This window comes from Lontra canadensis, unplaced genomic scaffold, assembly GCF_010015895.1.
Source record: "Lontra canadensis isolate GAN:19392208 unplaced genomic scaffold, GSC_riverotter_1.0 scaffold63, whole genome shotgun sequence".
In the NCBI taxonomy this organism is placed as follows: domain Eukaryota; kingdom Metazoa; phylum Chordata; class Mammalia; order Carnivora; family Mustelidae; genus Lontra; species Lontra canadensis.
This window is the reverse complement of record NW_022631057.1, coordinates 1426746-1454499: the sequence shown is the minus strand read 5'-3', so window position 1 is coordinate 1454499 and position 27754 is coordinate 1426746. Positions and strand designations below refer to the sequence as shown.

The 27754-nt window shown below is 47.5% G+C and overlaps 2 protein-coding genes across 3 annotated transcripts; one reads left to right on the top strand and one right to left on the bottom strand.

The window, feature by feature from the left end:
• Positions 1 to 520: 520 nt before the first annotated feature.
• TRAF3IP3 (TRAF3 interacting protein 3) lies at positions 521 to 23624 on the top strand. Its single transcript, XM_032878113.1, has 17 exons — positions 521 to 764; positions 1136 to 1264; positions 4291 to 4694; positions 6406 to 6550; positions 6693 to 6756; positions 7032 to 7056; positions 7322 to 7351; positions 7442 to 7537; positions 14354 to 14425; positions 16606 to 16746; positions 16870 to 17007; positions 18157 to 18292; positions 18826 to 18888; positions 20484 to 20543; positions 21621 to 21757; positions 22517 to 22630; positions 23466 to 23624. The coding sequence occupies exons 3-17, from the start codon at positions 4350 to 4352 to the stop codon at positions 23556 to 23558; spliced, it is 1659 nt and encodes a 552-aa protein (XP_032734004.1). The 5' UTR covers positions 521 to 764; positions 1136 to 1264; positions 4291 to 4349; the 3' UTR covers positions 23559 to 23624.
• A 71-nt stretch (positions 23625 to 23695) lies between these two features.
• Positions 23696 to 25920, bottom strand: CUNH1orf74 (chromosome unknown C1orf74 homolog). Of its 2 annotated transcripts, none has more exons than XM_032878114.1 (2): positions 25807 to 25920; positions 23696 to 25102 (listed from the first exon to the last, which is right to left on the bottom strand). In XM_032878114.1, the coding sequence occupies exon 2, from the start codon at positions 25005 to 25007 to the stop codon at positions 24216 to 24218; it is 792 nt and encodes a 263-aa protein (XP_032734005.1). In that variant the 5' UTR covers positions 25008 to 25102; positions 25807 to 25920; the 3' UTR covers positions 23696 to 24215. The 2 variants fall into 2 exon arrangements, with proteins under 2 accessions (XP_032734005.1, XP_032734006.1); XM_032878115.1 differs by lacking the exon at positions 25807 to 25920 and adding an exon at positions 25702 to 25754.
• Between the last annotated feature and the right edge of the window lie 1834 nt (positions 25921 to 27754).

Genomic DNA, 27754 nt, shown 5'->3' with positions numbered 1-27754 from the left:
AACTGGAAAGAAATTTTTTTATGAGATTCTGTCTGCTTTGCTCCTATCATGCCCGAGCCACCCCCCCCCCCATTATCTTTTCATACCCCTACCCCCTCATTGCTTCAGAAAGGAGCAAATTTGGAGCTGGCCTCATTCCAGAATTCTGAAAAAGATACCAGGTACTTTGGAAGAGCAGAAACTCTTTCCAACCCTTTAGGATTGGGAAGAGGTATCCAGAGGAAAGAGAAAATCTTTACAGACAGAGCTACCTGATATGCATGAAAACCTATACTGAGAGCATCTCTTCGAGGTCAGAAAGGGATTTCCCTCCTCATTGAAACTGCAAGGTTTGGATGTGACCCTGAGTCCCATCCTTGTCTACTTTTTAGAATGGGATCTGGATTTGAAACCAACTGAGAGCTCACACCAATCCACTAGCCAGAGACAGGATGGCTGGGGTGCCCGAAGATGGGAGGAGCTCCTGTGCCCAGCCCCAGAGGCCTCAAGGGCTCAGAGGCCCACTCAGATTGTGCCCAAGAGCAAGATAGAGGAACTGGGGTGAGCAAGCACTGTGGCTTTGTCTGTTTCCTGTTTCAGCAAAGGCTGCTGTGCAAAAAGAAAGACCGTACTAACAAGGGAAACGCTAAGGGGGCCCGGAGCCACGGATTGAGAGCTTGCACTTTACTCAGCTGCTGTCCTGCCCCATCTGAGACCAGAGCCACGATCTGCCCAGGAGCTGGAATGCTCTTCTGAGTTGTTTGGTTTGGAGCCTGGGACCCAAGGTAACTGAGAAGGAGGATGCTTTTGTGTCCAGGTTGGGGACCTCTGACTCTGGGGCAGGGAAAATGATCCGTCACCCAAGCTTCCCTAGGCTGAAGGGGGAGACACAGAAGTAGATGAGTTAGTTTAAGAGTGTTGGGGGTGGGGTAAGGAGGAAAGCGTCCTGCGATGGTTCCGGGAAGCACCAGGCGTGGCCCACGGATACAGCTTTGAACGCTCCTCGGCTCTGTCCGTTAGATTGGATTAGGAGTGAGTCAAATGACTTAGGGTCCCAGCTTGCCAGTGATGGGCATGAATTAAACGACCTTTTACGGTTGTCTTCAAAGCAGGAGTCCCCAAAACGACACGCTGCCTTTCCGCGGCTTCTGTGCAGGCCCCTCTCTCCTAAGCTCACACTGGGAGCTGTGCCCCGGGCGGCCAGACCTATGCGGGAAGCCCCTCACTGCACACACAGACAGGAAGCAGGAGCAGTCTTGGAAAGGCGGCGACAAACCACTGTCAGGTGAGGGCAGCACCCTGACCTCTCCCTGTGGCAGGACGCCCTGAGCCTGTATCACCTCCTCTCCAAGCTCCACATGGGCCCTGTCATGCTGCCAGATGCCAGAAAGCCTGGGCAGCGGCCCAGTGACCTTTCTTTGAACCACACAGGGACCAGTTCCCTTTTCGTCCGCAGCCCATCCCTGTCACTCAGCCATCCCACACGGCTTCTTGTGTTTAAGCAAATCAGAACAGTCAAGACATCCCTGAAAGCTGGACGGGATTCCACTCAGCTGTGTGCACCTAATCCTATGGGGGTGGGGGTGGGGGGTCTGGGAATGCTCCGTTCTGTAAGGAGCCATTTATACTGAAAGACTCTGCCTGGGTAGCCGGTCCCGGGGTCTGCCCCTCAGGCCACCCCACATTGTCCGCGGACTGGTGCACTGGTGTCCACGACCTGGCAGAATCTGGAAAGACATCTCAGGCTCCGGCTCCTCCCCCACAGCCCTTTCCTTCCCACGGCAGGGAGGTAGGAGGATTCTCCATAATTACTGGCTTTGCCTCCCCTGCAAAGCCCTCGGATTCCCTGGAGCCAAATAGGGAGGGGACCCAGTGGCCCACGTTTTAATGGTGGGAAGCAGATGGCTGGACATGGATTCTGCACCCCACCTCTTCTTTGCTTTTCTGCGGGGCCTAATTGAGATGGCAGCTGTGCCCAGATCACAGTGGCCCACACCCAGATGAACCAGAGCTGTACATATGATTTCAACCGGAGACCACATCCCCTCCATGTGTAAACAGCACCCCTTCCAAGAGAAGAGAGTGGGGGACAGAGGGATGAGGCATTCTTGATCCTGGAGTCTAGCTGGAGGCCTCGGTCTTACAGCACCAAGTCTTTAAGAGCCAGGATCAGCAAGACCGGGGTAATAATAATCCTACTTCAGTATTGTAAAAACCTAACGTTTATTGTGTGTTATGTGCCGGATGCTCGATGGGCATTTTTTTTTCTTTAATTCTTACAAGCTTACAAGGGAGGTTGTGGTCCTATTTTATAAATGAAAAAACTAAGACTAAGAGATGGTTAATAGCTTGTCCAAAAGCACAGAGGTAGTAGGAGAGCCAAGATATGAACCCACACAGCCAGGAGCCAGGGCTCTCAGCTGCCCCCATCTAAGGCAGAGTAGCCAGGGGCCGTGGCTTAAGCTACTACAAGGTAGATTCTGGATGTGGAGCTCACCTGTACACAATCATTCAGTCATTCACAACTCAATACCAATGGGCCTTTTGGATCCTGTTCTGTTTTTAAATAACAGAAGTGGCAGGTGGGAAGTCAGGGAACTCTACAGGGTAGGAATGAGGAGAAAAGCCTAAAGAAAGGGGAGAGCTCCCCAGGGATGGGATGAGAGGAAAGCACTGACAACTTCACAATTCTGCCTGGGGCCTGCACTGCCCAAGGCCAGAGCGATGCCCCTCCAGCCCTCCAGAGTCAGGCATTTGGGAGAATGCCTGGCTTGACCTTATAAGACCCTCTCCTGGAGTGAGACCGCCTCACCCATGAATGGCCCCAGGGCATGAGTGGTCTGATCAGAGGGAGAGTAAGAATCCTGCAGAGAATTCTGGACTGAGCCAGATGGGTAGCAAAGTTCCAATGAAAGGGCAGAGAGGCTGCTACCTGTTGAGTCTGTTTGGCTTATAAATAAACTCAAGGGGCCAGAGCTGGAGATTGCCTGCTGACCAGTGAAGCTGAGATGCCCTCTCTCACCTATCCAGGAACTGGGTTCCCCGGCTGGTGGGTGATGACACTATGGGATAGAGAAGAGAAGCAGAAGCTGGAAGGGGGAGTCCCTCTTCCTTCATCATCCACTGGGCTTGACTCCAGCGATCAGTGGAGGCAGGGCACGGAATTTCCTGTGCTCAGAATCTGGCTCAGCCAGCTCCAGCCCCAACTCAGCCAAGCTACCAGAGGGTTCTAGGAGAAGAAACAAATGTGCAGAAGGTAGGTGACAGAGAGTGGGAAAGAGAGAGAAGAGCGCAGAGAAGAAAGAAGAGGCAGCAAGTATGGCTTCTACACCAAGCCTGGTTCCCTGGGGACTTGGAGTGACTGTTTTCATTTGTTTCCTTTCTGTTTATAATAGCCTTACTGAGGTATCATTTGCATGGTTGCTGGTTTTGATGGCACGATCTCTGTTTGGGCTAAGGAGAGCAGACCTGGCAGCATACTTAGCCCTAACAGGGAGGAGATTCTAAAACATGGAAACTTCAGCTTGGAGAGTTACTGAGCTGGAGGCTCTGAAATGTTTTGGTCAACACTGGGCAGTAGGCAGGTACTCAGCCAATACTGGTTTGAGCTGATGTGCTCCAGGTCAGAGCCCAGTCCTGGGCCAGGAGTGGGTACCAACGGACCAATGTCAGGACTCCATGACTAGAGGAGTTAGTGTGAGGTTTCCCTCCTAAACCACACCCAAAACCGGACTCAGAAGCTAGTTATTAAGGGCTAAGAAGATAGCAGTGAGTCACAGGACAGGCCCCAATTTGGGGGGCCTGGTTATCTCTCCAAGCCTTGAGAAGAGTCACTCATCTATTTTAGCATCAGCTTGGGCCAAGAGAGCATAAAGATGCTGGCTTTCCTTCTAGATTGGAGAACAGGAAGCCAGTTTACCTGGTTCTCTAGAAGTCTCTGGAAAATGAACACATCCCTACCTGCCATCCAAATTTCATCAATTTCCATGTCAATTTTCATCAATTATTTCTCAGATTCCCCTGACTCAGAGGGAGGGTGAGGTCAAGGAAGGTCAAGGAAGAAGTGGTAGCCAAAGAGATCTTTCTGCTTTGCAGAGGGGGAAACATAGGCGAGAGGAAAGCAAAAGTTACAGGTGCCAGGTATGGCCTGGACCCAGGAGTCCTGACTCCCAGTTCAACACCATCACCTTGTCCGTTTTCAACCCACATGCAGGGGGAGGCTATGCTATTTCCGCCCCTGGTCCAGGGAGACCGTCATTTTCTGCCCATCTTCTGACCCCTCCCCTTCTCCTCCCTCTTGGCATTTGGCAGACCCAGGGAGCTATTCCAGGAACTGGAAGCCAAACGCAACAGGTGCTCAGGAGGTCATCATGATCAGCCTGGACCCCAGGCCTTCCCCTCGCTTGGCCCGGTGGGCTGAGAGCTACGAGGCCAAGTGTGAGCGCCGGCAAGAGACCCGTGAGAGCCGCCGCTGCCGCCCCAATGTGACCACTTGCCGCCAGGTGGGGAAGGCACTGAGGCTCCAGCAAAGAGAGCAGCTCCAGAGAGCACGGCAACGGGAGTTCTTCAGGAGGAGGAACTTGGAGGTGGAGGAGAAAGGCAAGGCCCAGAGCCCCAGGGCCAAGGAGCGAGGTCCCTCCAGGAGGCCAGGCCAGCCAACTGACCTCAAAGAACCCTTGTCTGGGGCCCACAGAATCTCTTCCCCCCAGCAGCAGGTGGGTCATGTCGGGGGACACGCTGCTCTGGACAGGGGCAGGGGTACTATGGCACGCGGGTGGGCTCAGACTCACTGAAAAGGAAATTTAAATTAAGTTCCTGCTTCCTCAGTAATAGAGTCACCTCCCTGAGCCACTTAGACTCATTCAGGGACTTTCGCTGTTTGGGTTTTTATTTGTTTGTTCAGCTGTTTTTTTGTTTTGTACTTGCCTCTTTTTCTTCCTTAAAGAAGAAAAAAAATGTAAACAACGCCATTGCTAACTCCTAGTTATCTGTTCAAATTTAGGCGGTCTATACATATATCGTTCAACACATATTTACAGAGTGCTTACTGTATGCCAGGTACACAGGCCCATCTTCTTGATGCCCCCTCTCAGGAACACACACACACACACACACACACACACACACACACACACCCCTGTCCTCTCTTCTTCTGTGAGGCTGTTGCACCCACCTACCTTTCCCCTTCCACTTGGACCGTTCCATTTGTACTAAATTCATTCAACGAAAGCTTCATGTGGTCCAGTAAGCTTTCCCTGGCTTCCTCAGGCCACTTCTGCTCTCTGTGGTCCTTATGAGGTTATAAATCCTCTAAGATTGTGTAATAATACTTCGAGAACCCATCGTTCTGGCCTAGGAAGGAGCAGTGCTGGCAGAAATCAGGGTCTGCTGAGGCGATCTAAGCCAGCCAGCCATCTGTGTCTTCTATCCATGTTGTGTGCCTGTTGACAGCGGGGACGGGTCCGCCGTATTCCCTGGAAGTACCTGGCCTAGTTCCATACCCAGACTAGAAGTTCAGTCGGGGTTTCTTAACTAATGGATCTATCATCCACAACAGAAGGTCCTGTTCAGAAAAACGATCCTTGAGCCTGATTATGAAATAAAACCAAATGTGTAGTTTCTACGGCAAGGAGGTTTCTGTTCTTTTTTTGCTTGCTTTTCGTTTAAAAAACTTTTTTTTTTTAAAGAAGAGAAAGAACAAACACACGTAACTAAAGAATTTCACTTAAGCCTATCAGTTACTGAAGTTTTACTGCGGTGGAGTCAGTCTGCATGACTGGCCACCATAGGCATTCCTTAGCCTTTTGGTGTTGTTACAACCATAGAATTTTTGAGTGTGTATGTAGAAGATATTTTGAGTGTGTATGTAGAAGATATAAAAAAAAAGAAGATGTGGACTAGATGGTGACAACTGCTACTAGACCCCTCCCAGCACATCCCTGCTCTTCACAAAAACCTCAGCAGTATTCCATCCATCCCTGAGAGGAAGGAAGCCTCCTCTTGCATATGGAAGGGACCTCAGAGACCGCCTACATCACGTAGATTCATTACATGGACAGGAGACTGAGACCACGTAGAAAGGGCAGGGTCTGACCCCAGACGCCTTCACTCTCAGACCAGTTCTCTCTCCACATCACTGTGGGCAGCATAAGTGACCGAAACAAACAAAGTAGACAGGGATTCCAAAGAAAGTAAGGAGAGTCAAGCCCTGCTCCCTCTTTGCCTGGCCTGGGAAGGATAATTCCCACCAGCTAGGATGAGAGAGGGCAGGAGCAGGGACAACTTAGTATACTGTTTTCAAGGTTTGAATGGGTTGTTTTGGTGTTCTAGACTGGAAATTGATCACGGGTTCATCTTTCTGCAGTTAGCTGGAGAATCATGCTCTAAGAGGCTCTAAGCTTTCAGCATCCCCCACTTGCTTTCCAGGTGTCAGACACCAGCCCTGAGATCTTTCGAACCCAGCGTCACCATCCCTCAGGCACCTGGAGGGATCTACCTGACCGCCTCTCCCAGGCCAGGGACTTTTCACCGAAGGACTCTCCCACCAAAAAACCACCCCAGCACCATCGCGGTAAGAGCAGAGCCTCCCTCACTCACTGGGGCCTGCAGAGAACCTTGCTACAGCAGGCTCAGCTTGCTGACAGTGGACAGCCCCTGTCCCTTCCCACTTCCTCCTCCATGGCTTCTGAATCGCCTTATCTTCTATTGCTCAGGCACTCAGACAAAGGCTGAAGCAGCCCAGCCAACAATTAAGAATGATGCCAGTCAGCAAACCAAGTGAGTACCTTCTCCGTTCCTGCCCCCAGCTTCCTCATACACCGCCATTCCTCTCGTCTACGCTTTGTTGAAACTCTCACCACCACCGCCACTCGCTCCCCCATGTGGAGAAGGAGCACAGTGAACTTCCATGTCCTCCTTAATTGAGAGAAAGGAAGACCTGCCCCACCCTGTTGGCTCTCAGAAGAGACTGGAAAAGGAATCTACCCACCTCTCCCCAAGTGCTTGTTTCTCTGATCCATTGTCATTTCTGTTTTCATTTCTTCTCTTCTCAGTTACGGAGTTGCGGTTCTGGATAAGGTAAGAAAATCCTCACTTTGAAGGGTTGACTCAGATGGTATCTCAGCTCCTCCAAGATCTGACATTCTGGAATTCCCTGGTAAACACAGCTAGGATGAAGGGGCACCTTCTTCCTGGACAAGCACAGACATGGGGACCTGGAGGGACTCTGTCTGAGCCAAGGAACAACATTTACTTGACACAAGTCAGTCCTGGCTCTGGTTCTGTGTTCCAGGATTTCAGAGGACATAGAATCTTCTAGAATACCCCTTTTCTTTCTCTCTAGGAAATCATCCAACTTTCTGAGTACCTCAAAGTAAGTAACATGTGAGCTCTCCCCTCAGCTCTTTCCCCACCTGCTCCCTCCTCCTCAGGTTAATGTCCCTTCTTGTGTTTTGCCCCTCAGGAGGCCTTACAAAGGGAGCTGGTTCTAAAACAGAAAATGGTGATTCTCCAAGACCTACTCTCCACTCTGATAAGGGCCTCTGACAGCTCTTGGAAGGTAAGGGAATGAAATCTTTATTTGAACAAAGCTCGTGAGTTTCTGTTCCTTTTTCCATATGATCCCAGCAAGGGAAGAGGTTTTCTCACTACTGAAGAGATGAGGTGGGAGGCGCTAAGACCTAGAGGTCAGACATGTCACAGTAACTATATGGGAGAGCTCAGCTAAATCCACAGTCATGAGCTGGGGTCACAGTACTCCACACCCAGGAAAGACCCAGAACCAAAACTGGCAAGAATTCCCATGGCTCAATTTGTTGGGAGAAAAGAAGGAAGATGCCCGTATATTTGCTATTACTGGTTATGGTAAATGCTAACTTCTTTTTTTGTATGGGATTCACTCCAATATTAACTGTGAGCAACCGTGTACCTACTAATCAGCTTAGACATCAAGGTCAAAGTGAGAAGCGATTTTAGAGATCATGTAGTCTGTTTTCTTCTTTCACCAATGAGGAAACTGTGTGTCAGAGAGGTCAAGTGACTTGCCTAAAGTCACATTGCTAGCTAGAGGCAGAACTGGAACTAAAATTCAGACCTCCTTAATTTAGTCCATTCATTCAACAAATATTCATAGATCATGTTCTCCGTACTGAGCACTGGAAATCATGAGATTAATTAGTCAGGGTCCCTGCTTTCAGAGAGCTGTGGTTTTGGCAGGGAAACAGATACCTAAACAATGCAGAGATATGAGAAATGAAATAAGAGAAATGTTTTTGGGATATAATAGTACACAAGAAGGAAGGAATGACTCCAAAGAAGAGGAGAACCAGGGAAATATTTGTAGTTACATTAAGTGTTTTCCAGACTAACGTGGAAGCAGGAACTACATTCTAGGCTGGGGATACAACACAAGCAAAGACCTAGAGGCGTGCTATGGTCTAATGCGATGGGTTTCCTACTTTTTAATCTCAAGACTGCTTTATACTCTTAAAAAAGTTTATTAAAAACCCCAAAGAATTTTTTATATTTACCCTATAAGGATTTACCTTATGAGCAATGAAAACAGGAATCTTAAAATGTATATAAATTTTAAAATAACAACAATAAGCTCATTACACGTGAACCTAATTTACATATTTTTATGAAAAATGAGTATGTTTTTCCAAAAAATAGTGAGGGGTGTAGCACTGTTTTACACTTTGGCAAATCTTTTTAAAGTCTGAAAAGAAGACTGCTCGATTCTCCTATTTCCATCTGTTGTAATACACTGTTTTGACTGAAGTATATGTAGGAAAATCCAGACTCACACAGATACATAGATGAAAAGGGAAGAACCTTACCGAACCTGTGAAAGGGTCTCAGGGACTCCCAGGGGTCCTTAGACCCCATAGTGAAACCCTCTAGACTATGCTATTCCGGGAGCTACGCCACTGGAGCAAAGAGCAGGGCAGACAAAGAGAAAGCACAACCTCACAGGCCTCCATGAACACCTAACCCTCCAGCACAGAGGACTTGTCTTTAGACAGAGAGATGGGCTGGGAGGGTGTGGATCAAAACCAAGAAGTTGACAGTGATGTAAAAGAGACTTCCTCAGTTCAGGCCTCCTTCCTCACATGTCATTGTACCAGGATTTAGTGTCTATGCTCAGGGCTCCTGATTGTCAAGGAAGTCATTGTCTTGGGCAGAGCAGGAGCCTGGACAGACAGCTGTGCATGCCAGGTGGTTTCCGGTGCTGAACTAATTTGAGATCATCGCCCTCATCTATGCAGCAGGCATTTGATAAGTTTCAACTGTGTGCTGAGCCCCATGCTACAGGGACAAAAAGAAGTAGGGTTCTTGCTCTTGAGGAGGTCACCTATCAACCAGGAAGAGAGAGACGTGTAGTAAATAACCCGAATGCAGCTTATGATAAAGCTGTAACAGTGGTTTCTAAAACGGGATGCAGAGGAAAGAGAAGGAAGCAATTATTCTGCCTGAAGTGGAACAGGGTAGGCTCCAAAGGAGAGGGACCATTTGAGCCAGGTCTGGAAGGATGCGTCATTTACTGGTTACAGCAGTACAAATGATAATGGGGAAGAAAAAACAGAAAGAAAGGGGTGTTTATGGTAAAGAAATCAGAATGATTATAGGCCTCTGTGTAACAAAGTGGCTGAAATGAAGGGATGGAGGCAGAGGAGTTCCAAAGGTAAGACCAGGAGGGGTTTCAGACAGGTCTCTGGAATTATGGAGTTTCCTGTTGGACAGGGGATCTCAAACTTTAATAATGCAGAGACTCTTTCCTAAATGAAAGGCATATGTATCACAGACCTAGGAGAACACATGCCAACCCCAGTCTGAGAAACTCTGCTCCAGGCAAGCGGCAGGGGAGCAACGGGAGGACTCAGTATGTGGGTTTAAAGTCGGATACTGAGCAACATTTGGCCCATCCTCCCAAGGAGCTCAGTCAATAGCTGGGGAGCTGTGCTCACTTGGGCAATATACATGCTAAAAAGTCAAGGAAGTGAGGCAAAAACGATTGGATCTGCGTTTTGGAAGTATCTCCGACGACAATGGGGACTGTGGCTCTGGGTGGGTGTGGAAGTGGCCAAAGCTGGGGCAACATCCCAGGTAAGCCACACTCAGAGCGCGAGTAGTGGCAAGCTTGGCGGGAATGGGAGACATTTCCAAGGTCACCTCTGGAGCAGTTTCACTCCACAATGGGCACGCGAGCGGAAGTTCCTCTGGTTGTGGTTTTCTCCCACCCCTCCCTATACGCACCCTTCTATTCTTCCTCCTCCCCACCAACCCCCTAGCTTCCTGTTTTTCACAAAAATAGTCAGTTAAGAGCTCTTGTTTCCCCCAAAACAAAATAATCCAACCCTCCACCCTTGCCATGGAAGCCCCAACTGCTGCTGAAGGACAAGCCCGGACTATGGTATTGGGAAAACTAATTGGAAGAATGTGACCAAAATAGGGACTGACATTCAGCCCAGTTCAGGCCTTTATTTTTCCCATTTGGCCCCTGTGATTTTACTCTCTAACTTCACATGCATGGAAGCTCACCACAAACTCTGAGAGAACCCCAAGAATGAGCTCCCTGCATTGCCTCCACCTCAAAGCTGACTCTGGGGCTGCTGGAGGTGATGGGGCCTGGGGCACTGCTGAGACTCTAGAGCTGGGTCCACCCTTCAGAGCAGACACAATTCGGGCAATAGAGAAAGCAAGCTGGCAGTGTTGGGCAATACAAAACAAGAGCAGGGCACACTGGGGTTTTAAGTTCTGCAAAGTGGAAACGAGATCTTGAGATGACAGCACCACGGGGGATTGGCTGGGAGCCCTAAGCAACCCCTGCTAGAGCAGAGATGAGCTGTGGGCTGGCGCTTCTGCGGTGAGGTGGTGGTGTTTCTGGAGAACAGATCAGAGGCTGGGGAAAGCCAAGCAGAAGCAGGAGCTGAAGACCTCAGACCAGCACCAGGTGTGTATGGCCTCCATCTTGCTCCCTTTTCCAACCAGGGGTACTGTGCTCTCTGAGCCCTGGGTTCCCAGGTGGGGGGGCGGTTGCCCAGAAAACATCCACAATGGGCCTGTAAAGAGTGCTTCTTCCCACATACTGTACCACTGGGCTTGATGGGGCGGGAGCATGTGTGGCAAGGGGACTGAGGCTCAGACCAGGAAACTATATGCCCCATTTGCAACAACTTGGCTACAGCTTTCTTCCCTGCCTCAGGGAGCCTGAGAAGGTTGAGCTGTGGATAAGAGATTTTTTCTTTTCCAAGCCCCAGACTTGGGTGGTCCTTCATCCCCACTGAAGGCGCTCTCCTCAACTGTCTTCTATTTCACCGTGAATGGAAAAGTAATCTGGAGTATATCTAAAATGCAGAAACAGTTGGGAGAGGCAAAATGTTGGATTAAAACCATAGTAAGGAAGGAGAGAGGAGCTACCCCAAAAGGGTAGGAGATAGGGGGAAAATATAAGGATATTGCTCTGGGCTTGTCTGCTTTCTTCTCAAACTACAGCAAGATAAACGTTAAACTCAGTGGGTTTCATTACATTTTGCCATAGCCAGGAGTTTAGGCACAAGGAAAATGCAGAGATCTGAACCAGGAAATGGGGGTGCAGAAGGAGCTGATTTCAGGACCGGTGGATTGATAGTGAACAGGTCACTCAGGGAAATACAGCCCTTTTACCAGTTAGTCCAAAGCCCAGAACAATGAAAGTCTTTGTCCATCTCTTTTATCTGTCCCAAAGCCCTGTGGCTACTGGAGATGCCAAATCCTGGACTCTCAGCTCTCACATGAGACATTATGAAAAACATTAATAGCAGGAGGCACTTTGAAAAATTATTTTTGGCAAAGCTTTTTGCTTTTGCAAAGCCCAGCTGAGTAATACAGGAAGCAGAAAGGGTGGGGGCGCCCCCTGGCTCCCAGGGCTAGAAGAATCAGCCAAACAAGATCAAAACAGGAGCTGTGAGATACCACTTCCTGCCTCCCCCAGGTGCCCTGAAACTCACTGAAGGGGACAGACCTCAAAACAGAGGCCCCTCCTCTGCACACAGGCCACTGTAGACCAGAAACATCACGAGGGTTCCAAACACCCAAGCTGCCTGACTGAGAGGGGTTGTGGCATCTCAGGCTTGGAGAGAAATGTAATTTGTAGACCTCACAAGTGTCTCACAGGGTCTGGTTGGAAAAAGCCGGAGAAAAGGATATGAAAATCAGAGTTCCTGATAGAGACCCACAGCCTTTCCTCTAGGAAACCGGTTCTCTCATCGATGGCACCCTCCTCTCTCCCCAAACCCCTCATACAGACAACCTTAAGTCAGACTCAGAGATGGAAGAACAAAACCCTGCCCTTGGAGAAAGGGAGACCACTACTGGTGGAGGAAAGAACAAAGCAGCAAGGAGATTGTTAGCCACTCAGCAGAAAGACTGAAAAACTGAGAAAAAGATAAGGCTCTTCCAGCCTGCCTTTCTCTACCCTCACCCTCGAGATTAGCATCTCTCTTGGGAAGTCCAAAATGGTATTAAGCCAACCCTGCTTTTGAATACCTAGAACCGCTGCTTATGAATACCTAGAACGTGGCTTTTGGGGAAGCCCTTCTACCACCACCACCACCACTCCCCACATACACACACCCTGTCTTGATATCTCTCCTCCATTTCCTGCTTTCTTAAAGAATTTCTTGGGATACCTGGATGGCTTAGTTGGTTGAGCGGCTGCCTTCGGCTCAGGTCATGATCCTAGGGTCCAGGGATCCAGTCCTGCATCTGGCTCCTTGCTTAGCGGGGAACCTGCTTCTCCTGCCTGCTCTGCCTGCTGCTCACCCTGCTTGTGCACTCTCTCTCTCTGACAAATAAATTCTCTAAAAAAAGGAAAAAAAATTCTCATTTTTTTTAAGATTTTATTTTTATTTATTTATTTGACAGAGATCACAAGTAGGCAGAAAGGCAGGCAGAGACAGAGAGAGAGGAGGAAGCAGGCTCCTTGCTGAGCAGAGAGCCTGATGTGGGGCTCGATCCCAGATCTGAGCCGAAGGCAGAGGCTTTAATCCACTGAGCCACCCAGGCGCCCCTTCTCATCTTTTTTTAAAAAGATATTTTTGTATTTATTTGAGAGAGAGCATGAGTGGGGGAGGGGGAGGGGCAGGAAGAAGGGGAGGAGCCAAGAGAGAAGCAGACTCCCAGCTGAGCAAGGAGCCCTGTGGAAGGCTTGATCCCAGGACCCCGAGATCATGACCTGAACCATAGGCAGGTGCTCAACCAACTGAGCCACCCAGGCCCACAGCTCTCATCTTGAGCCCAGTGTGTATGTGTGTGTGTGTGTGTGTGTGTTGGGAGAAGGGGGTTAGGTATTTGTTAGGGTTGCTATAACAAAATACCACAGCCTGGGTGGCTTAACCAACAAAATTTATTTTCTCACAATTCTGGAAGCTAAAAGTCTAAAATCAAGGCGTTGACAGGGTTGGTTTCTCATGAGGCCTCTCTCCTTGGCTTACAGATGGCTGTCTTCTCCTGTGTCTTCACATGGTGTTCTGTTCTCTTCTTATGAGGACAGCAGGCATATTGGATTAGAGCTCACCCTAATGACCTATTTGAACTTAACTATCTTTTTCTTTTTTAAGAGAGAGAAAGAGAAAAAGCAGGGTGGGGGGAAGGGAGGGACAGAGAGAGAAAGAAAGAGTGAGAATCTCAAGCCGACTCCATGCTGAGCAGGCAGCCTGATATGGGGCTTGATCCCACAACCCCACGATCATGACCTGAGCCAAAATCAAGAGCTGGACACTCAATAGACTGAGCCACCAGGTGTCCCTTAACTTAGTTATCTCTTTAAAGGCCTTATTTCCAAATACAGTCACATTCTGAGGTGCTGGGAGTTAAGATGTTAACATATAAACTTGGGGGGAAGGTAGTAGAGGGGGCAGACACAATTCAGCCCATGACAGGGGTAAAGAAGGGAATATGGAGACTCGTTTAGTCTTATTGGCCTATACTTTAGAAGTAAAGGTCCATGTATAAAACTAAGAGGAGATGAGGAATATAGAAGTGCCTAGACAGACAAGGGAGAGAGATAAGGAGGAAAGAAGAAGAGAGCTTAGATTTCCCTCAAGGGAACTCCTACTATGATATCCTGAACCACTGGATAGAGAACCTCAAGGTACAGAGAGGACTTGGGGCCAGTCCAATTCTTCCTTCTCCTATTTCAGAGAAAGAGGAAATGATCCTCTTCTAGTCAAACATCCTTTGTCATCTTTCCTCCTCCCTACATCCTGAAAGTGTTCAATTTCACAAACATCACTTGAGCACAGACCACATTCTAGGCAGTAAGCTGGAAAAACAGAAGAAAACTCTGCATGTCATATTTTGGCCCAAACTCATTAACTCATCCCCTTTGCTCCAGGGCCAGCTTAACGAAGACAAATTGAAGGGCAAACTGAGATCTTTAGAAAACCAGCTGAACGCCTGTACCCAGGTAAGCTTTCTTAAGACATTTCCAGCCCAGGAATTTAGAATTAAAGGAGAATGCTTGAGCCTCGATCCTACTCTCTGGAAATGACACCTGATAGAGCTGAAAGCACCCATTCCTACTCACTTGGTTCTGGCTTTGCCATTTTCACTTTGGTCCCCAACCCAGCTCTTCTCCCTTTTTCCTAGAGTTCTTCCCTTTGCACCCTGAGAAGCAACCGCAGCATCAAGGACTCTGCCAGCACCGGGGGGATCTTAGGAATACCTGGAACTGTAGGGAGAGGCCCTAGTAAAGATGCTCATTGCTCAGATAGACCTTCAAAGGTCCCAATGTTTGAACAGACAAACTGGATATTGTAACAAAGTCCTACAAAATGATTTCCATTCCATGGGCAACTTCAGTCTAGTAGCAGTCTCTGGGAGAAAGTAAAAGGCCACGACTCTTGGCTTTTCTATGGCATTGTTATCCATCTTCAGTAAACTCTTGATTGGCCTGATCTTGGATTACAAGAGATAGAAAGAAATCAGCTTTCACACTGGAGAAGTGATCGACTTCTGACAGTGGTGAGATGTCAGATAAGAGAATGAGGTGGCGCATGTGGAGTTAGGGAGAGAAGATGGACCTGGCTGCACTCTTGGAGTCTTATAGGGGAACAGAGTTTATATACAGGTTTGCTGATCCACAGCTTTTAGTTTTTTCAGTATGGCCTATTTTGTCAGACTCTTAGGAACTATATGATGCCAACCATACTTATAAAATACAGACATATAATCCAGAATGCCAGGCTCTTCATTTTCAATGGGCAGGGGGTTAAAGCTGGCCAGCATGGGTAAGTCCACTAACTGGGATATACCTATGTATGACCTCCTAGATCCTGCTTCTGATGAAAATTCCAAGAACCTAAGACCCACTCACATTTAGATCCAAATTTTCAGATGATTCCAAAGCTAAATGGAAATGATTTCATATTGATCCTGAGGTCTGTACCATCTAGACTACTGTTTATTCAGTGGGATAACCCTGAGTTGACAGCAAAAGCTGCCTGCCTTCCCAAGAATCACTTAGGGAAGGGAAGACCCTAAGTGAATATACAAGGCTGTTCTTTTCTTAACTCCTGAAGCCAAGATAATTTTTTAATGCAAATATATGAATTTAAAAACATTGAGAGTACTGGAGCTACAAAGATAAAAGAGAAAAAAAAGTATGCTCTCTACCCTGAAGGAGTTTACAATTCCATAAGGGACAAAAATGAGTCAACAGAGTGGGAAGATAGAGACTTACAGAGGATACTATGTGAACACTATGAAAAGCTACCTAATCCATAATGAGTCGGGGGTGATTGGTCAAGATTTATCAGAATTTACATGATCCTTGGACAGAGTCTTGAGCATGAGTAGAGTTCAACCAGTGGAAAGGGTAGGTGAGGATGCTCTAGGCAGAAGCTACATGGACAAAGGCAAAGGCCAAAATGTACCGTGCTTAGAGAATCTGCAAATAGTTCAGTTTGGGTGGAAGTAGCATAGAATCAAAGTCTGAGCTTTCAAGTAGGAGCCATGCCAAGGAATTTGGACCTGATCCTTAGTCACTGAGAGATTTATAAAGGGAGTGACATGATCAGATTTACATTTCAGAAAGTACCCTTTAGCTTCAAGGCTTGAAGATAGAGAGAATATTGCATCGACCCATATAATAGTGTTACCAGAGTTTGAACCAAGGAAGTGCCAGGAATTATGGAGAAGACACAGATATGAGGTGTTAAAGAGGTTGATTTGACAATGTTCCATGAGCAACTGATTGGTGGGAGAAAGTGAGAGAAATCAAGGATGACTCCCTGGTCTCAGGCTTGGGAGACTGAGTGGGTAATGATGCTGGTCACCGAGATAGGCAGCCCAGGAGAAAGGAGCAGGTTGAGAAAGATTATTTTGATTTGGAAATACTGAATTTGAAGTGCTCTTGGAAGGCCTGGGGAGGTCCAACATGCCTAGAGCACCGTGTTAACCCCACTTACCTCCCTCATCACCTGGGACCCTCTCCCTGCCCACCTCAAGCCCGGAAGGAGGTCCACCAGGTTACTGGTATCTCTGCTCTGGGGGCCAGGAGCAAATTCTTTTCCTTTCTTTATCCAAGCTAAGGGGTTGGCACACAGAAGTTCAATATGTGTTTGTTGAATTGCCTGAAATTTACAGAAATACCCCCCTTGGGGAATGAAAAAGGTGTTATTGGAGATGGAAGACCAGAAAAACAACTATGAGCAGAAAGCCAAGGAGTCACTGCAGAAGGTGCTGGAGGAGAAAATGAGCGCAGAGCAGCAACTGCAGAGCACACAGGTGCAGGGATGCTGTGTACTCCTTGGGGCTGGGACCCCGGGTGGCCCTGGGCAGCATGGGAGCCAGCTGCACAACTCCCTGGAACCCCCAAGGCACCCTCTTCTTGTCTGACCACCCCCTCAGCGGTCACTGGCTCTGGCCGAGCAGAAGTGTGAAGAGTGGAGGAGCCAGTATGAAGCTCTGAAGGAGGACTGGAGGAACCTGGGGACCCAGCACAGAGAGCTGGAGAGCCAACTCCACGTGCTCCAGTCCAAACTGCAGGTACCAGGCCCTGGGGTGGGCACATGGGGAGAGAAAAGGCAGGGCTTATGGGATGAGGGGCAGTGACAGCAGGGAGGACAGAAGCTGCTGCTGGGATGGGGGTTCTCAAGGCAGCCTGACAGCATCTGGCTTTCAGTCCCCCACTCACTGCCCACTTTGTATCTGACTCACTGTTTGGGCCCTGGAATCTAATTGTGAGTTCAGCAAGGATGTTTCATGCAAATGAACTAAGTGTTCCCCGAATGATACCATCCATGAGCAAAGAGCTAGACTGGAATATTCATCAGTCTACTGTCATACTCCAACCCACTCTCTGCACCCCAAGCCAGCAGAGCATTCAGCTCAGATATGTCCACTGCTGGCACAGAACAAGCCACCCGGACATACTCAGAGGTTGAGGATTGACGAACATCCTACCATTGTCATTTTTAAGCAATTACAGTAGACTCTTGGCATTCTCAAGGGTTCCATCATTTCCAACGGGTGTTACCTGGTCAAAGTCAACTGATCTCCTAAGCCTCAGTTTCCCCATCTCCAAAAGGAGGCAAATAGTAGTAACTATGTCATAGGATTGTTGTGGGATTGAGGTAATCCATTACAAAGCACACAGCACAATGCCTGGCACAGGCCTCCATCCATAGTAGCTATTTCTCTTCATAGATTTTATTAACTTGGTTTGAAATTTTGAGGACCCACATCAAAAATTTACCTTTATCATTTTCCTGAAGCAGGAACCCGAGTAGCCAAATTAATAAACCGAAGCGTGTGTCTTATCAAAGCTGTGAACCCAGCGGGCCAATATACTATTTGCCATATCTCTCATGAAGGCCTTTTTCTTTTGAACCTTAATTTTTTCAGAAAAATGACCCTACCAAAGGAAAAAAAAAGACAGTGTTAGAATAAGAAGACAATGTGAAGACACCTAAAAAAAGAGATGATTTGGGCCTGACTCAAATGAGTCCCTTGTGAAATATCAAAAAATCTAATGCATGAGGAAAGCGCAGATGGAAGAAACAAAGAATCCCAAATGTTTCCATTTCCCTGATAACCCTCTGTCTCTAAAATTCTAGTCTTCCTCTTCCATGGGATCTGTTCCCAATCTCCACCCCAGCACTGACCTGCCTCTGTGTTGGGCCCCCCTCCTTACAGGGAGCAGACAGTAGAGACCTACAGATGAACCAGGCTCTGCGACTTCTGGAAAATGAGCACCAGGAACTGCAGGCCAAGATTGAACACCTGCAGGGGGACAGAGATCTGTACAGCTCGGATACCCTGCACCTACAAGGTACTCTTCCCCTCCAAGGCCTCTAGGAAGATGGGTGGAGAAGGCCTCAGTCTTTGGTTGGGTTTGTAATTTCATTTTACCTCGAGGGAAAGGCAGGGCTGTTTTAATCATCCCAGCCTGAAGATTTGTGCTGTGCTAGCGGGTCTGGTAGTATCAGCCAGCTCTTCCAGCCAGTCCCTCTGAGCGAGGTCACAGCACTCCCATTTCAGTCACCTGTGGCAAGCCTGCATTTCTGATTTGGAAGGGGAAGGTCAGTTGAAATGCAAGGCATACTGAAGGCATCCCACCCTAGCCTCTGCGTCAGCGTAGATGACAAAATCATGGGCAGATACAACTCTTGATTCAACCTGATGTTGTTGGGGCCAATGACATCCCAGGAGCTCAGGATCTGGTTTCCTCTCCAGAACCAGGGCGGTAGAAAAAAGAGAGGACTTCCACTTAGCACACATCAGTGGTTACGACTAACTCCCCTCCTCAGGTGTCAGGTTAAGTCTCAGGTTCATCTATTTCGATTTGCATTATTTCACTTTCAGATCAACTAAAGAGGTCAGAGGAGGAGAAACTCGCCCTGGTGGCCCAAGTACAGCAGCTGCAGGGTAAGTTCCCCTTCCAGATTCTCAGAGTAGCACAGTTGCTCTTTCTGGTGTTCCTGCCGCTCCTGCCCCACAAGAGGCATCCAAAGGAGGGGTCTGGGGCCCGGTCTTTGACGTACCCTCCACCTCTGTGCGTTTTCGGACCTTCTTGAAAAGTGAGGTCATTTACACAGCTCTTCACGAGTTAATGTTAGCCTGTCTTTTTTTCTTTTCTACTTTCCTCCTTCTGTGCCAAAGACAACCACCCAAATTTCCCCCGGATTTTCAGATTTTAAAAAACGCTGAGTTTTCTAAGGCAGTTATTTTATATACTGACAGTCATTACATACATGAGTATATCCTATAGACATCCATCGTTAGGAATGGTTCGGAAAATCAGCTCACACTACAGATGCCTCAGTCCACTTCAGAACTACCTGTTGGGGCCAAAGAGGAAAGGGGACATTTCAGGAGAAAGAAAAAAAAAAAAATGTAGGCAATGGCTGGAAAGCTGGAGAACCCAATTCAACTAATAGCTCTGTTGGCTTCCCACCACCTTAACCTAACACCCCAACAGAGAAGTTTCGTGCAATGCATGTTAAGAGTAAGGCAGCCACAAGCAGATGCCGAGCACCTATAGGGCAGGAGCTGAATGCGCAAGGAGTCAATTCAAAATCATACCCTTATTTATTCCCTACCAAGTACCAGGCACCTTAGGTGTACACACTGAGGATACAGTGCTGAACAGAACTGACACAGCTCTGTCCCTAAATGAAACTTACAATAAGGTATGGAGCTTCCGTGAACAATTAAGTACGTGTCAGGTAGTCATAGCTGCCATGGAGAAAAATAAAGCAGGTTAAAAGGGAAAACAGTTGCTATTTCATACAGGGTCATCTGGGGAAGTCTTTCTTCTAAGGTGACTTAAAGGTAAAGACATGGTAGGAAGAGATACAAGGATGATGTATTCATTAACAAAATACCACACACTGGGTGACTTAAAAAACAGTAATTTATTTTTTTCTGGAGGCTACAAGTCCAAGGTCAAGGTGTTGGCAGGGCTGATTCCTTCTGAGGATCTGTTCCAGGCCACTTTCTTTGGCTTGTAGATGGCTTTCTTCTCCCTATGTTTCTTCAGATATCTTCTATCTAGTTGTGTTGAAATTTCTCCTTTTTTTTTTTAAGATTTTATTTATTTGTGAGACAGAGAGAAAGAGAGAGAGAGAGAGAGCGAGCACAGGCAGACAGAGTGGCAGGCAGAGGCAGAGGGAGAAGCAGGCTCCCCGCCAAGCAAGGAGCCCGATGTGGGACTCGATCCCAGAACGCTGGGATCATGACCTGAGCCGAAGGCAGCCGCTCAACCAACCGAGCCACCCAGGCGTCCCAAAATTTAGGGCCCACTCTAACACCCTAAAATACTTGTAAAGAACCTTTCTCCAAATAAGGTCACATTTTAAGGCACTAGGGATTAGGACTTCCTATGAATTGGGGGAGGGGCACAATTCAACCAATAATAGCCAGGAACATCTTAAATAATTAAGGTTTGAAGCAAAGTTCTGAAAAGACACTGTGTGCAGTAGATACGCTAGTACAGACAAGTTCCTTGTGTTTTTCCACAGGTTTGCTCCAGAATCAATCCTTACAGCTTCAAGAACAGGAGAAACTCTTAACAAAGAAAGGTCAGCAAATTTACTTCCACAAATTCTAAGCTAGTGGTCTTTCTTGCCTGCCTAGAGGCAGGGGATGGACTACAGGAACTCCTGGAGTACCATACAGTTCTAGAAGTCTGTTAGGTCAGGGATCTAGGGGAGCTTTTTCAGGACTGATGATTGACTTTGAGAACACTTTAATCAGTTAGCCTCCTATCCTGAGAGGTATATAAACTGTGAAAAGAATTTCTACTCTGAAAATATACATCTGTGTTGAACATTTCAATAAATTGATTTTGAACGCAGGATTTAATGTCAATTTTTACACTTGACTTTCCAAGTCACATCCAACTCCACAAGCCCACACCATGCTGCATTCAATAATCACGTCACTCTTAGCACTCAAAAGTCTGCTGCCTTAGCTCCCTGAAAAGAATTCATCATGTATGAGGGGTTAAAGAGGGCAAGTTCCTCACTTACGCACTCCACATGGTCTTTTGTTTTCTCATCACAATCACCATGTAAAAGAGAAGGCAGAAGTTATGATACCCATAGAATGGGTAAGAAAATGAAAGTCTACGGTCATAAGAATTAAGGACACAGCTAAGACAACAATCCAGAATTTTTGTCTCCTAGTGCAGTGCTCTCTTCACCAAGACTAAGACTGCCACGTGGCTCAGAAGCCATCTTTAACCATAGGAAGATGAAGTCTAGGACAGGACAGCCATTCTCATGACTGAAATGAAGCTAGAAAGGAGAAGGGGTTAGTTATACTGAAGCGTCCAGCAAACCTACTAGAAAGATCACAAAAGAAAATGGATTAGCAAGTATTCTCTGGAAGTATCTGCCATTAAACAGGGCTAGGGATACAAAGAAAAGTAAGATGCCAACCTTCCCCTCAAGGGGCTCAAATTCCAGCTCTGTGTCAAGACTGAGCATGGTCCCAATGGGAGGAAGTAAGAGAATTCTACTCTATGCTCTCATCAGGGACAGGTCCTCCCTTGTTCCCGTTCTTCCCTTCCCCTCACTCCAGGGTTGTCTCAGTGATAGGACCCTGCCTCAGAGGTGTGGACCTCACCATCACTGAGAATCTGGCTGCTTTTTTAGATCAGGCTTTGCCTGTGTGGAGTCCAAAGCCCTCCCATTATGAAGTGGAACCTGAGGGTACAGGGAAGGAGAAAGAATGGGATTTCAGAGACCAGCTGCAAAAGAAGACTTTGCAGCTCCAGGCCAAGGAAAAGGAGGTGAGACGGTGACCTCAAGGTAGTGAGGGAATCATCCCGCAATGGTAGGGAAAACTGCTGGGAGGCAGCCAGAGAGCAAAGATTTTCAAGTTTACACAGTGACTGTATGCCAGCAGGTATTCATTTGCCTTTATAAAATGTCTTTGCTTTTGGGCTAATCTGTTGATCTTTTCCCTTCTTCATTTATACCAACTGCTATTCCAGATTTTATTAAATAATTACTTTTGTAAAGTCAACCTAAACTCAAACACATTTAATAAAACATATTAACCCCTCACACTTTGTCCTAGAGTTATCTTAAAACTTTTATAAAGTGTGCCTTTTAAATAACAAAACCCTTTCCATTTACGTACTTGGAAACACACATATCCCCAGAAGTATTCACATGCAACTCAACTAGGTCCTAGGGAAAATGTTCGTACTAAGATCACTCCCAGGTCTTTTGTGCTACAAGAACTTCATTTTTTGGTGCCCCCATTTACAAAGCACTTGCACACACACAATCGCGTGGGAGCACTGACATGTATAATACGTAATATTGTAATATGCATTATAATCATTTAAACAAACACATTCCGGAAAAACTAGGTGATACAGTCAAAACCCAAACTGAAATCTCTGAGAAAAGCTGGGAAGGGAGGATGGTGGTAACAATTCCAAAGGAATGAGGGGATGACTCACACGGGGCCCTCTCCCAGACCTGGGCTCTGTCCCAGAAGGAAATGGTGGTGATGACGTTGGTGGTGTTCTCCCCCCCAGTGCAAAGAACTGCATTCGGAGTTAGACAACCTCAGTGACGAGTATCTCTCCTGCCTGCGTAAGCTGCAGCACTGTCGAGAAGAGCTGAACCACAGCCAACAGCTGCCTCCCAGAGTAAGAGGGTCTATCCTCCCAGATCGCCCTGGATGTTGGTGGGATGGCTCCTCCTTTAGCCAAATCCTGCTGATAAAGTTTATCAGCCCGTGCCAACATCTGGCCAGCCTGTTCCATTCAACTTGGTTTACATGCTTGATAGTATAACAAGTGTCAGCAAACACAGGCTCATGCATCCAAGCCTAATTTTCATGGAATTCTTGAGCCCGAGGGGAAGACTTACTATTAGCTCAAGTATAAGTGGTGTTCTTTTAGCTTATTATGAGCTAGTGGTAAGAGTGAGGAGAGCAAAAGTACCACAGAATACAAACAAAGCATAATATAATTTTGCTGAATTATATCCCATCTTTAACTATTCTTTTTTTTTTTTTTTTTAAGATTTTATTTATTTATTTGACAGACAAAGATCACAAGCAGGCAGAGAGGCAGGCAGAGAGGAGAGGAAGCAGGATCCCCGCGGAGCAGAGAGCCCAATGTGGGGCTCCATCCCAGGACCCTGGGATCACGACCTGAGCCGAAGGCAGAGGCTTAACCCCCTGAGCCACCCAGGCGCCCCTTTCCTTAACTATTCTTATCAGTATCTAAGTTATATGGCTCTTGCTGGGTATGGTTCCCTGAGCCAGTGATCCTGGATTGGGGGGCCAGTGACCAGCAGTAAAGTGGTTTTATCCCAAAGGATGTGACCAAGTGAGAGAGACAGTGATACAAAAAGCTTTTTCTCCTCTACTGACCCAAGGTTTTCCACTGGGCTAGGATGGGAAGAAGGAAGATTATTTTTGCCTGTACCTTCTCCAACAACACATGGCCTCTTTCTCTCCCCCACCCCTCCTAACAGAGGCAATGTGGCCAATGGCTCTCGATGCTGATAGTGATGATTGCTATAGCACTGGCAGTGTTCCTGGCCAAGAAGGACAGCCTGATGATGTGACTCACCTGTGACCACTGCTTGGGTGAAAACCTGAAGCAAGAAACTCAATAAAAAACTCAGAAGGTTGATATACTTTGAAGTGTGCATTTTCCCACCTGAGATTTCTGACTTTGTTATTGTTTTTTTAACCTATTGTAAAATAAAAACTTCATCTAATAGTCTCTGTTCCTCAGAACTCTTCGTTTACTCCGGAATGACAATTCACATCACACATGTAAGACATGTGAGCATCCTCGTCTATCCTCCCTAGTCCAATTCAGTTGGTGGTATATAAACATGCGGTAAAACCCGCCTAGTCTTCTACTTTCTGGCAGACACCACCCACAAGGGCAGGTGTATTTACAGTTACCACACAAGAACATACACTTGTCCTCCACCGCCCTTCTCCACAATCTCTCTTCTTCTATCTCCTACCCAGTGGAAAAATCAGCAGATATCTCAGCAAAGTCAAGAGGACTCCTTAGTACAGAAATGGTAAATGTACAACCAATGCCGCCACCACTAATCCCATGCCCACTGCGATGTGGACAACTGATTATAGCACCACCCCCCTGCCCCCGGTGTTTTCAAGATGCTCTGAATTGGTACTTGAGATGCCATCCTTCAGCCAGAGCTGATTATTTACTGAGTACCTTCTGCATGAGAGAAGAGTTAAAGTCAGAGAGCCACTGCTGGCAGCGTGACTATCTCAGAGGAGATGCTCAGGTCGGCAAAGTCATTCTGAGTCCTACATCGAGTTCTAAGGTCCTTCTCCCAAGTATTTAGAATCTCCCTCAGGGCTGGGAACAGGCTTTCTGGGACACTAAAGGAATAGAGCAAGACGGGGGGATGACCACGAAGCCATGAGATCTGGGCAGTGAACACCCGTAGTGGGGTCAAGGCTAAGCAGTTGTCGTCTCCCTGGTTCAGACGAAAGGTATACGGAACAGGATAGCCCAGGAGGATCCCAAACACAGTACAGAGATTCCAGTCTGAGGAATGAAGTCTGCTACAGGAGACTGCCAGGGATAGGTCCCTCTGCAGCCCTTGCAAATGCACGATGATCTCAGCCATTAGGGTCTTCAAATTCTGAAGCTGGTCCAGGGAGCAAATAGAAGGGTGAGGTTGGGAGCTGGAAACATCCACAAAGGCTATGGTACCAAGCAGCACCTGCTCCAAGTGCTGACATACGTGCTCAGGACTGACAATCAAGCTGTCTTCTCCAATCTCGAAGATATGAAGTCCCTGGGTGAGGAAGCCCAGGCCCTGCAGTTCCTCCAGATAGCTCTGGAGCTCTGATGGCCCTGCACAACTGTAATCATAGAGCAGAGCTGGCTTCAGTCCCCGGGCCACAGCCAGCACCTCTCCAGCTAGGTGAAGGCAGATAGCTCGGGGTGGGCACCGTCTCTTTCCCATGCCCAAGGTCTGCTGAGCAGCTGCCACCAGCATCTGAGGACTCGGTGCTGACATGGAATCTGGAAGCAACAGCAAGCATGGCCTCCTTACCTAGCTACAGTCCCCTCCCCTGGGCCGCATCTCTGAGCTCCAGGCACTTGAGGAAGGGCCTAGAAACAAAGCAGTAGCAAGGGATTATTAACACCGGCCAATGACATACCAGCAAACCTGCCAACAGCCTTCCCCTAAGTTTTACAGCAACTTCCAAACATCTTTTTGTCCCTCCCTCTGCTTTGAAATGCTAACCCAGATCACATAAGATGGGATCGCCAATGCTGCCTGATTTCTATGGTTGACTTGGTCTTCCTTAGTCTCAAATTCATGTGTCTTTCACGCCTTATGGCTACGTTGACATTCTCTCTGAATTCTTCTCAATTTTACCTGTTGTAAACTACTTTCTCGGATTCAAACCTTAAAGAAATCGGGGAAGAGTAGTGCCAGGGCTGTCTTTGGCAAAATTCCGGGGTCTAACCCTAAAACTGCCCTTCTGAGGCAGAATTCTGGGTTCCACACGCCCTCTATCCCCTACCAACTTCCCCTTATCTTCCCGCCAACAGCTGTAAGAAAAGCGATCCGATTAATATACACTAGAATATGGACTTACAACCACTGCACCCTGGGACGTAGAAGTAGTAAATAAAGTCTTATAACTGCAAAGGGTTATACTTTTGCCGGCCCCGCTTTCCCCTTCTGACCGTCATCTACGGACCTTCGGAAGATGGGCTCACTCCAATCCCCACACGCCGTGCTGAGCATATTAGAGTGACTTGTTAAATGAGTCACAGGTCTCTCTCATACACACATACACACATACTTTCGGCTTCCACTTCCGCCGCAGGTTCGCGGGCTCAGAAGCGCCCGCCCGTTTCCTGTGAGCTGCCGAGAAAACGCCGAAACCAGAACGCTCCGCCGCAACACTGGAAATCCCTTGCAACGCGCTGGGCTCCAGGTCGGCAAAACCGGCCTACTGCGCAGGTCCAACACACGCCCTCCCGCCACTTTCCGTGACGTCATCCAGGCCTTTCGCGCACCTCGCGTTGGGACCTCCCGCCCGGCTGTGCCGGAAGTGTGGACGCCTATCGCCCGGTCCTTTCCGGCCAGACAGAAGCCGGCCGCGCCCGTCTGCGTAGGGACGGGGAGGGGCGGAAGTGCCCGAGAGAAGGCGGGACTTGGCGAAGCTAGTAGCCTGCTGCTACCCTCACGTAGCTTCGCGTCTTGTTATTAAGTCAGGGAATGCAGAGGGGGCCCTGCAGCGCAACAACAGTCTGCTTTGTCTGGAAAAGTGCGCTTTCCCCTCCAAACGAAGCTTATCTCGAGAAAGCGACATGTTTTGCAGACTGTCCTCACCTGTGAGTGGCCCTACAAAGTTAGTTGTTTACTCTGACCTGCCTAAATCCCCAATTGGAGAGGCTGAATTCCTAGAAGTGGGTGCGCAAGTGCTGTCCTGCCCAAGATTTGCCATCTCGAAGCTGGGTGTGAAGGGCATGGGCACTGTTCACTAGGAGTAAATGTGTGCCAGGCATGCTTCTGGGCGCTGGCAGTATTATTACAACGTACAAAATACACAGAAACCCCACCTTCACGGGCTCAAGTTGGAGAAATTCAGTTTTCTGGCTTCACATGAAACATTAACAGAGAGGCAGAAGCTTTTCAATCAGGCCAGTAAGAAGGACGTGTTTCACTGAAGGGTTAACACCTAAACTGCCAGCCCTAGGGCAAGAATTTCTTGAAAACGCGCAGCTGAGGAAACGGCCTAACTTTATTGTTATGTGGGCAGGACAGAGGCCAAGGGAACTGCGGGCTCGACACCGGAGGCTTCACTCCTTGCTCTACCTTGGTGGTATCTTCAGAAGGTGAAAATAGACAAGTATGGAGTTAAGATGGGGCCAGCGTGGAAGGAGGATCAGCGTGTGTGGGAGCTCCCAGTCTAACGCTGGTTTTTAGCTCAGAGGGAGTCAGAAACAGAGAATAGAAACCAATTTTAGGATTTTTTCCTTCCCCAGATTTATTTTATTTTCCCATGGTCCTTAGCAATAAATCTATAAAATGAAAGACTTATTTATTTCATTCATTTATTCTAACAACAAATACAGGTGACCCTTGAAGGACTCAGGCGGTAGGGGGTGCCCCACACAAAAGGAACTCTGAATATAACTCTTAACTCTCCCAGAACTTTACTAATAGCCTACTATTGACCAGAAGCCTTTCCAATAATATAAACAGTCAACAGATGATTTTTGTTATAGCAACATTATATACTGTATTCTTATAATAAAGTAATCTAGGGGAAAAGAAAACACTAAAAAATCATAATACATTTACAGTACTGTACTATATTTATAAAAAAAAAAAAATCTGGGTGTAAGTGGGCCTGTGCAGCTCACACCTGTGTTGTTCAAGGATCAGTTCTATTTGAGAAAATAGCATGCACCAGACACTGGCAACAGAGTCCAAGACAAATAGTCCCTACCTTCAGCAAGTTGCTAGTCAAATAGGACACAGATGCTAAGCAATTACAACGGAATTGATTATTCTGAAAAAGGAAGTATAGGATGATATGGGAACATAGAACCAGAGATCGAATTATATGGGGAAGGAACAAGCCAGATCCAACACTCGCCCTCCAAATTACCTACAGTGTTTTGTTCTGTTTAACTTTGAGCTAATCCAGTTTAGCGAGGTGGACAGAGAACAAAAAGAAGAGCTGGTGACACCATCTAATTCCCCTTCCACTCTTAAGCAAGGTGGAGGCAAGAAAGTAG